The sequence below is a fragment of the Wyeomyia smithii genome, chromosome 2 (assembly GCF_029784165.1).
Source record: "Wyeomyia smithii strain HCP4-BCI-WySm-NY-G18 chromosome 2, ASM2978416v1, whole genome shotgun sequence".
NCBI lineage: Eukaryota > Metazoa > Arthropoda > Insecta > Diptera > Culicidae > Wyeomyia > Wyeomyia smithii.
In genome coordinates this window covers 201,027,717-201,037,878 of record NC_073695.1, presented here as the reverse complement: position 1 = coordinate 201,037,878, position 10,162 = coordinate 201,027,717, and the positions used below count along the sequence as shown (strand labels likewise).

Genomic DNA, 10,162 nt, shown 5'->3' with positions numbered 1-10,162 from the left:
CTCCTTATCAAAAAATTATTCTATTTAAGCGCATGCAATGCTTTTTTAAATTCCATATCCATTATACATACGCTTATAAGCTCGTTTTTATTTTTCTATAGTTTCGTAACCTTTTCACGCACAAAATGGTGATTGTTCTAACAGTTTGACGGATGAAGTTGCCAGAAATTCAGCAATTACTAGCAATTCGCTGATTCTCGGCAAACAGAATTCTGAATGCTGACAATCAGCAGGAATATTATTACTGATTTTCTTCAGTATTATTTTTCGCTGAAAGTTCTTTTCAAATATTGGTGTGGGTTCATTTTTAACGAAATTTACTCAATTTAAAGTAAAAACGGCCGAGCGTGTAGAAGCAATGATAAACATGCAATTTGACAAATTTTGTTTAAAGTGTAGAAACTCGTTTACTTTTTGTCTCGCTGTTCAAATCGAACACAAACCGTCCAAACATAATGTAAACAATGCTCATCTCAGCAACCACTAGTTTTGTTTTTTTCATCGGTGTTCCGTGTTGACCTGTGTTTCAAATCGAAATTACTCATCCTGATTATGGCACCACCGCATATACATATGCTTCTCAACCAGCTGCCTCAGTATTTTGATCCGTGGCTTACGGTCGAACGGATCGATTCGATATGTGCTGGTGAAGAACAAGCTTCCGGGGAGCTAACAGGCGACCGAAGAACTTTGGATCTTCGCGATTGCCCTGGTATACAAAAAACTACAAGAGATTCAAATGCGCTGGAACTACTGAACGATATTTGCATGGAAGCTAGGAAAATGCGGCAAAGAGTCGTCGGAGTTTTCGATCAGTATGATAACTGGCAGTACCTTTCGAAAAAGATTAACGTCGACCAACTATTGGCGTTTTTTTATGGACTAGTCTGCTTGGCAGAGTATGACCCAACAGACGCTGTAAGTAGGCGACTAGCATGTGCCTCTGTGAAAACCTACCTCTTACTATTGGGTACCCCTGGTCAAAAACAAACGGCTGCCTTCAACGAGCAAGTTCTGCTTAAATGTTTAGATATATTCAAGTTAGCTGAGCTCTTGCTAGATCCCATCTTTGAGGACTATCTTAAACACGAACGTACGGATTTTGTCACGCGCTTGCTTCTAGATTACATACAAATAATGGACGAAATTCAATTACTGCTGAAATGCATGACACTTAAGAGTTGTGCTAATGTGAAACTTCATATGATTAACTGTTTGAAATCAGCTCTAGACTATGCTATAAAGCACACCAACAATCGACATGTTGCGGAAAATGTTGCTGACAAAGTTTTTGAAACATTAGAATCGATTTGCTTACCGGAGCATGACGATCACAATGAATCTGCCCGGACAATACAGCTCATCTTGAACCGGACCGCAGTATTTTACCAACTAGAGTATAAAAATTATCCTGCCAGCTTTCAGATATATAACTTCTTCCTGAAAATGTTACATCAGTATCCTAAAGACACACCTCCAGTGCTCACCATTTTTATCAAATCGGTTCTGACTAACCCACCAAAGGTATTCTGTCGGCCAGATGATTACGCGTATCTCAGTGACATAGCAATTAAGTATGAAACGGCTATGTACAGTAGGAATAATGTTTCAATAATTGATTATTTAACACAAATAGAAGGTCATATTGAAACATCCACAAGAATCAACATTGTAGAGTTTCTGGGCAAGCTAGCCACAATCGATTGTACCGTTGATTGGGAACTGTTCAAATCGGACATCGCCGAAGTGCCACGAGAAATTCAGATGTTTAAACTTTTATACAATAAGTTGATGGAAAAGAATGCAACCGTGAAGGTAAAGGCTTTCAATTGTTTGCTGAAGATTTTCCACAATGGGAATAAGATTATGAAGCAAATTCTGCATGACGCTTTCTTCTGCGCAACTGCAGATGAAGACGAGAAAAGCTATCTCCAAATGAACGATATGGAAGATCTCTATAGAACTGCCGAAATGGAACTGGGCATTTCACGAAATGCTCTCAATTTTAATTTAGGCACTACCAGCTCTAACCGGCAGCCAGAAGAATCGCGGTCAAGTTCGTCTAGCATGCAAATAGTGTCCCAAATCAAAGGAATAGAAACAATCGAGGACAAGCTGAGCTCATTAATAGACGTAATCTACGAGGCAACTGTCTCTCCTACATCCTCTATCCGGCGAATAGCCTTCTCTTGTTTGGAGTGTATTCTGGAGCTCAATCGAAACCGAATTGATGACCCACTGTTTGAATATGTCGTGTTGAAGTTGGCTAGAGATCCTGTAATGTTGATGCGCCGTACCACACTGAATATGCTAAATCAACTGCTTGGCCGCTATCCGAGCTATCTTCCTCTGATTCGGATATGGTCCAAATGTTTGCTGCTGTTTCTGGAGGACAGTGACCAGAAGCTAAGGGAATCGGCACTGGAAAGTCTCAAGTGCAACGTGTTTGATAACATCTGTCGCTTTGAGGATTCCTCCTCGAGCAAGATCTTCACGCCTTGGATGATTGTACGCTCGATACTAGTGCTGGGTAAAATAAACGTTCTGAAGACGGCCGTCGACTCGTGGATTCAAAAGTCAATTCTGACGTGAGTACAGGAGGTCTCATTCAATCGCGTGCTGCTATCAATTTGTTGGGCTAATAAATTCCTACTTCGCTTTCAGGCAAAAAAATCTCATGCTGATTGAGTCTCACATTTTTACTGTCAACTGTAGTGAGGCATGGATCATTCTTTCCATAATTGCGAACAAAATGAAATCCAGGAATCCGGATGTCGTTATCAAAACCATGAATGAAATCTTGCAGGTTGATATGGTAAGATTATCGTGAATAATTACTTTTGTTTGTACATTATCTGTCGACAGTAGTTATATTTGATAACATTTATTTAATGCTCTTCGATTACAGTACAACTCCCCCGTGTGCCTGCAGTACATCTTGTGTGTCATCAAAGCATGGCTGGATGATTTCACTCACGCTGGTTTGAATCATCTGTTCAGAATATTGAGCGATCTGCTCAAGACCGGAAGTACAACGATTTCGCTGGTTAGTGATGTATACAGCCTTTGCTGTGCAATCAGGGAAAAGTCTGATGGTTGTGTAGACGAAAGCTGGATCCGGGGAGTTCGCGACAGCACGGTTGAGTATTTGCTGCACTACCATTCACACTACACCAGCTTCCACATGTCCAACGAACGTTACTTGATTAGTTTATTGATTTACGCCGAGACCAGCACCGATTTGAATGACAAACCGAACGAGAGGATCATGAAAATACTCCTACACTATTTGGCCAGGGTAGCGTTCGATGAGAATCTATGTAAGCTTTTTGTTGTTTTTTTTTTTTAACATTCAAGCTCAAGTGACAATTGTTTGATTTTAGTCACTCAACAAACTGACCAAAACCGTAAAATCTGTGTTACTATAGTTGTACTAGGTCGGTTTGCTCTTCGTGACGGGTCTTTGGCGTCGACAATCATCGCTGATTTCAACAAAATTCTAAAGTTCAAGAACATCCACGAAAGTATAATCTGTACACTTATAACGGCGTTTTCGGATTTATGCAAAAGGTATGCTTTCAATTGTTTGCGTCTTAGAATTCAGTTTTATAATTTTATTGTGTCCTTAGGCATACTTCCCTAGTTGATTCGTCGATCAAAACCGTGATCCTGCAGCTTAGTTCAAACTACATTAAGGTTCGCAGTGTAGCTTTGAATAACCTTAACGAACTTATTCTTCAAGACTACGTTAAAATGCGTGGTCGAGTGCTGCTCAACATTCTCAAGCTGATTATAGACGAAGACAGTCAGATAGCTGCCCAGGCGCTCTACGTGATTCAACTATACGTTCATTCTAAAAACGAGAAATTGCTGAAAGTTTCGCTTCTCGAGTGTGTCTACGTATTTAACAACTATCTGCAGTATGCTGTGAGTGATATGTTTCCCGCTTCCGAGATCGACAACGAACCGTGCGATCTAGCAGGTAGCGGTCCAGAGCAAGTCGCAAAACGTAACCTAATCTACGATTTTTTTATCGACAACATTGACGATCTGAGTTTGCTGAAGCTACTGAGAAATGTGAACAAAATTAACACTCAGCTCGCGCAGCAAAAGTATGCAGAATGTCCTGCCGGTGCTGACACACTGATAGATTTGCTGTACATTTTTACTAAAATGGTGCAGGTCAAAGATCGGGATAAGATACGTTTAGCAAAAGCAGTGGCAAGCACTGCAAACGATGAAGATGTACCTGGACCATCCGCACCCGGACCATTAGATGATGGGCCTTCGCCAGCCAAAAAATCTCGAGTTAAAATAGCACTGCAACAAAATGAGCAAGAAACGGTTGGTTTTTACAAAAGAATTGTGAAATATGATAATTCCTAATTTGCAATGTTTGTTTTAGATAACCGTTGTCGAAAAGATGATTGCTGTCTATTGCAGTTTCGAAGACCAAGTTCGAAAGTACATCGCCAAAGTTGATACTTCCATGACGCAATTTGCCGACCAGCGGCTGCAAGATTTTGCATTGGCTATAGCGAAGAAATTTCGCAGTTTAGTAGAATTTGCAAAACCAATGGGGTTCTGGAGGGGACTGATAAAAAGTCTAGACACTAACAAGGATAAGCATACTCCGCGAAAGGGAAAACGACGAAGCAAAGGGCATTCCACCAGTGACAATAGTGATCTAAGTGACGATGAGAACGAGACGGTACAAAGTGATGGTGAAGAAGAAATGGATATTTTATGATTTTACCAATTCGTATCGAATAAACACCACGAAAAAAACTGTCAGTCGATTTTTTACATTATTTGTTTACTAGCGGATGTCCCAGCCATTTTTAAAAAAATAATTTTGAACATTGAAAGTTCCAAATTAATTTAACTAGAGAATGATTTGAAATTGAGCTCAGAATCGCTGAAAAGTCTTTTCAAATACCAGAAAAATCCTCGACTATTTTCTACAAGCGGCACTGAACCGCTTGTCGAAAGGTAGTCCTTCGTATTTTTTTATTAAGGATTGTTGTGTTCAAAAAGATCGATTTAAAAAAAATTATGTTTGTCAAATGTATTGTTTGAACATTTATTATTACGCAATAGCTCGAAAAAAAAAAAACATAAAAAATCAAGTATACATGTTTAACTAAATAATAGCTGATAAAGTTATTGTAAAATATTTCCACACATTCAGTCGTCAACGTATCCTGGATTTAAATAAAGTAAATCGAAGAATCCCCGTTGTTCGCTGGCTAACGTTTGTAGAGCATTGTTCACCTCAGTTCTATAGGTACTGGCTTGTTTGCCAACCTGTTTCATTAATCGCTCTACGTCAGTGTCGTGCGCATGTTTCGCCCAAACTTCGCACATGCTTTCAACAAACCACGACCCGTTCAGCTGGTCTCTATGTGCCGCGAATCCCGGAACGGTTGAGAAGCAGATAAACATATCAGCAAACGTTGGCATGTTCGTGGGAGGGACGGTTTTCGGGTTTATCATTCCATCGCGCTCAGTTTGCTCTGCTGACCGCAGGGTTCCTTGATCCGCTTGATCTCCTCTGAAATTTGATTAGAAATAATCTGTTAATTGCATCCCTGATACGTTTCAAATTAGAAACGAACCTGCAAATGGAAAAGAAAAACAGCTTGGGCTTCCTAATCAATTTACGGCAGTTTTGGTTATTGAAGTCCTTTAAAATTTCTTCCACAAACAGAACGGAGTTGTCATGCAGATATATTTTATCACAACCCTTGGTGTGGTTACCATGAGCCAAAACATAGAATGCGAAGCATTCAGATGAGAGGAAATCCGAGTTTTTCAATTTATTTATTAGATCCACATATTCCTGCAATTGTAATCATAATTATTAATCATTTGTTTTAGGAATTATTGCAATAGCTTCTTACGGCTCTGGTAAGATCTTCATAGTAGAGCACAGTGAAACCAAGCTGTCTGAAAAGTGAAACTAGATTGTCCTTATCAGTTCTTGCCCCGTTTCGCACCTGATGAGTGTTATTAAGGTACGTTATAATATTCAATATGAACACGGTTCCTCTTTTCCTGCCCTTCATCGGGTACACATCCAGCAGGTTACGTGGTTGAGGCTTGGCTGTAAGCTGCACTTTGTACTTGTCCGGTACATCTTCCTGAAATTCTTCCAACACACATTTCCCAGTCTTGTCAGTGGAATCGAATGAACGGTTTTTGTAATCCTCTTCTTCGGAAACAGATCGGGATCCTACTGACAGGTTTCGAAACATTCGCCGGCACTCCGCTGTACGACTCGTGTTGCCCATGTTGGTAGTACTGATTGAACGGTTTCGTTTGATGTTGAATGTAGAGCGGAACTTGTCTTGATTGCTGCTATTATTATAGTTGTGTCCATTTCCGGAGATCAGTAATGCGTATGCTGCTGGAAAATTCAGTTGACAAATGTCCAAAAGCTTTTGAAATGCTGTCGGTCCCCGTTTGGTAATTTTTTCGAACAATTTTCTGTGTTTCGTGCCTTCGTCCGGAAAACGTTTCTATGAAAAAAAAACTCAGTAGGATAAAGGTCCTTAATAAAAAAACATCCTGTATTTCTGTACACCATGGTTGTGATCAGAGATGCCACATTGTAGTTAGTTTGTATTAAGAGTTTTTCATCTACATAAAAAAATATTCGAAATTTTTTTTAAAAGATAGATCGCATAATGTGGTATCCTTGATTTTGACACCGATGTATTCCTTTGAATTACACAACCGAATGCAACTTCTTTGTTCCTGTCGCTGCTGTAACGACGCAGTTAAGAACTTACCTCAATAATATCAGCCATCACCTCCGACAAAAGCTGATGATTGCAACACTCGTTAAGCAAAGTTCTATAATTGGTGTTTTGAATCAACTGGTCCATCTGATTATCAATTTTTTGCCGTTCAATCCGATTCATTTTCTCCGGTTTTACGGTAGTATACGCACAAAGGTATAAAATTAAAACAAAACTAATTTATAATAAACAGTTTTTTTGTTTGTAAAAACCAATATTTTAAATTATAGATGTTAATAATTGGGAAGGGGCTGAACTTTAACACTATACAAATTGATACGCCACTCAATTAAAAAACATGTATCGCTACAATCGAAGCTTTTTAAATATATTTTTTGAGCTCTTGAACACTTCTTTCGTTTTAAATGCTTGTTTCATCGCAGGATATCAAACATACACAAAAACAAAATCAAACGATTACTCATCAGAAATACTTCTGCGGAAAAAATATGAAAATGAGTGCAATTCAACTTTTAATAAAACGGCTTAAAAAGTGAGTAAGTTGCATCCAAAAAGAATTTCTCGAGTTTTTTTACACACGCTTTTTTATTTTTACTATAATCTGATTAAGATCTACTCAGTTTACTACTGGTTACGATTTCAACGTATGTGTAAGGGGCCATCCATATTTAACGTGGACATATTTTTAACAATTTTGACCCCACCCCCCTCCCCCTACGTGGACACCAGCCCATATAAATTCGAAAAATTTTGTAAGGACCGTGGACATTACAAATATGCTCCCCCCTAAAGCTGTCCACGTGGAATATAGATGGCCCCTAAACTAGATAGCATATCACCGCCACTTTTCATACACGCTCACTCTGGGCTACTCAGCGACTGAGTTGAATTTTAATCATATTTTTCAATTGTTCGAAGACGTCAAAAAATGAGTAGAATTAAATTGATCATGGCGGCAAATTTCCTCAAAATTGGGTAACTGGTACTTGCGTGTTGGTTTTGTATTTTTTTGCAATTAAAAGCAAACAGCAAACCAAGCAAACCGTCTGAAAAAAGGAAGAAATATTAATGTTTAAAGTTAGTTGTTATCGGTAAGTAATTCATAAATTAAAATAATTGACTGCAACTAATATGTACCAATTTTTCTTTTTCACCAGGACTCGTTGGTTGGATATACGGCGAATCAATTCAAAGATCTCCCGTGTCCCGGCGAAGAAAGGTAAATTTCATGATATAAGCTTTTTTTAAAAATAAAATCCATTAAAAAGGCAAAATATAATAATATCAAGTCAATAATGATAATTTTTCCGAAATTCCCTCATTGAAGCTTGAAGTATTCATTTTTGAGTCGAAAATAATATGGGTAATATTTACTCAATTTTTATAACATTCGGTGGTACTCAAAAATGAGTAAAACAACTTCTATTCAATTTTGAGTACATACGGTTTTAGCGAAACTGATTAGGTTTTGATTAGGTTTTGATTAGGTAGCGTGTACACCTTTTTCTGACAGCTGACAGCAAGTACAAATGAGTTTTAGCCCAGGAACGAAGTCATTGTCATTCACGAATCCACGTAGGTAAAAAAACATTCAAGTGATTTAGAGCGATTTTTATTCTTTATATTAAAACGAGGGGTAAGACAGTGAATAAATTTGAGGTTTTCCGAGTTTTTCTGCGAAAATCTGAAAAATAATGAGCAAATTTGAGTAACTCTCGTGATTCTGAATATCCCTTCCCATCGTTTTTTCCCACCCCATGTTCCCACCGTTCATATATATATTTCTTGCTCTCAAGGTAATCAAAGATGTGGATCATCTGAGAAATTCGGAGTAATATTGAATAAATTAGAGTAACTCCCAAGGATAAGAGTAACTCAGATAAAAGTGAGTAAATTTGAGTTTTTTTTTTTGAGAAAACGTGAAAAATAAAGAGCACCGCGATTATATATATGAATGTTACTCGGTCTCACCGCTAATATATTTTTCTTGTTCTCAAGGTAATCGAAGATGTGAATCATCTGGATATTTCGGAGTAATATTAAGTAAATTAGAGTTACTCCCAAGTATAAGAGTAACTTAGATAAAAGCTGTCTTGCCCCTCGTATTAAAACCAAAGAGGAACGATATAAGTTTTTTAAAAATCTCGTTTTGCTTATAAAAATTCACCTCTTCAGCAGATATATCTAGCTTTTAACGCGCTACAATGACGGTCGCTAAAATGCGTATCCGTAATATGCGAATCTCTATGCTTACGTTGGAATTTTTGAAAAATTGGTAACACAAATGTTTCCAGATAAATTTTTCTTTTAATGATATAAGGATGGGGTCAAAATGATGGATAATTTGTTACGTACTTGCATCACAGACAAATAGACGTACCACGAAATTTATTTTCGTTGATCAAAATAACGGCCAATTCAAATGAGTTTCAGTTTTGCGGAATATTCCCGTCGCAGCGGTGGTGGCGCTGATGTTCGTTTCCCCTTTGAACTCAGTTGACAGTTGTCGTGCGCCGTGCTGCCAAAACAGCAGAAGGGCTGAAAATTCATCTTTTGCGGAATTTGTCCATTTCGTACGGAGTGGTATGTCTGCTTGTTTGTGCTTGCATTATAACGTCCCGCCATCATGGGGCGTGAAGGGTGACATTGCGCATTTCGTTTCGAGTAACTAGAACAAAACTAAATGATCGCTGGTGGGCGTAACGTTTCGTTTTTCGTTTTTTTCGACTTAGGTTAGGTGGGCCGAAGGAAAAATGACAATGACAACTCCTTTTGAGCTAAAGCAAAACTGAAATAATGTGACGTGCTCGAAAATAGCGAAAATCGTTCGAATCGAGCTGCACAATGTAATAGGTTTAACAGTTATTCCGTAAACAGTGTTCAATCGATCAATCAAAGCATTGATTTGGTCAATGAGCCGGACGAGATAATACAGCCGATCAATAATAACTGTAGCTTTGATGGTTTTCATCCTATTACTTTTGCAGAGTTGAAAGATATTTGTTTTTCTTTGGAGATCGGCTGGTATCGACAATGTCAACGCAAAACTAATACAAGATTGCTTTCATGTCATTGGACACGATCTGCTGGACCATATTAATGAATCACTGCGAACGGGGCACGTGCCTGAAGTTTGGAAGGAATCACTTGTGGTTCCTATCCCCAAGATTACTGGGGCGGATAAAGCCGAAGAGTGGTCCCCGTGGTTCTGTGGTTAGCGATGTCGGTCGGCTAGCTCTCCCACACTTTGTCACCCACATTTATACACAAGTCAAAAAAGAACATAATAATATTCAATACTTCAATACTAATTTCTACCGACATAATGCTGTTTTTAAGGTTTCGCGAATTTTCATAGAGCCATTATTTTTTTAAGCTAGGTTGAACATGACAACTGA

The 10,162-nt window shown here is 38.4% G+C and overlaps 2 protein-coding genes across 2 annotated transcripts; one reads left to right on the top strand and one right to left on the bottom strand.

Annotated features, from left to right (window-relative positions):
- The first annotated feature begins 412 nt into the window (after positions 1 to 412).
- LOC129721614 (condensin-2 complex subunit D3) lies at positions 413 to 4,776 on the top strand. Its single transcript, XM_055674372.1, has 6 exons — positions 413 to 2,588; positions 2,665 to 2,815; positions 2,909 to 3,320; positions 3,384 to 3,570; positions 3,630 to 4,344; positions 4,406 to 4,776. The coding sequence occupies exons 1-6, from the start codon at positions 553 to 555 to the stop codon at positions 4,748 to 4,750; spliced, it is 3,846 nt and encodes a 1,281-aa protein (XP_055530347.1). The 5' UTR covers positions 413 to 552; the 3' UTR covers positions 4,751 to 4,776.
- Positions 4,777 to 5,069: 293 nt separating this feature from the next.
- On the bottom strand, positions 5,070 to 7,246 carry LOC129722243 (caspase Dronc). Its single transcript, XM_055675542.1, has 4 exons — positions 6,795 to 7,246; positions 5,904 to 6,521; positions 5,619 to 5,842; positions 5,070 to 5,554 (listed from the first exon to the last, which is right to left on the bottom strand). Exons 1-4 carry the CDS (start codon positions 6,924 to 6,926, stop codon positions 5,188 to 5,190), a joined length of 1,341 nt encoding a protein of 446 aa, XP_055531517.1. The 5' UTR covers positions 6,927 to 7,246; the 3' UTR covers positions 5,070 to 5,187.
- Positions 7,247 to 10,162: the final 2,916 nt, after the last annotated feature.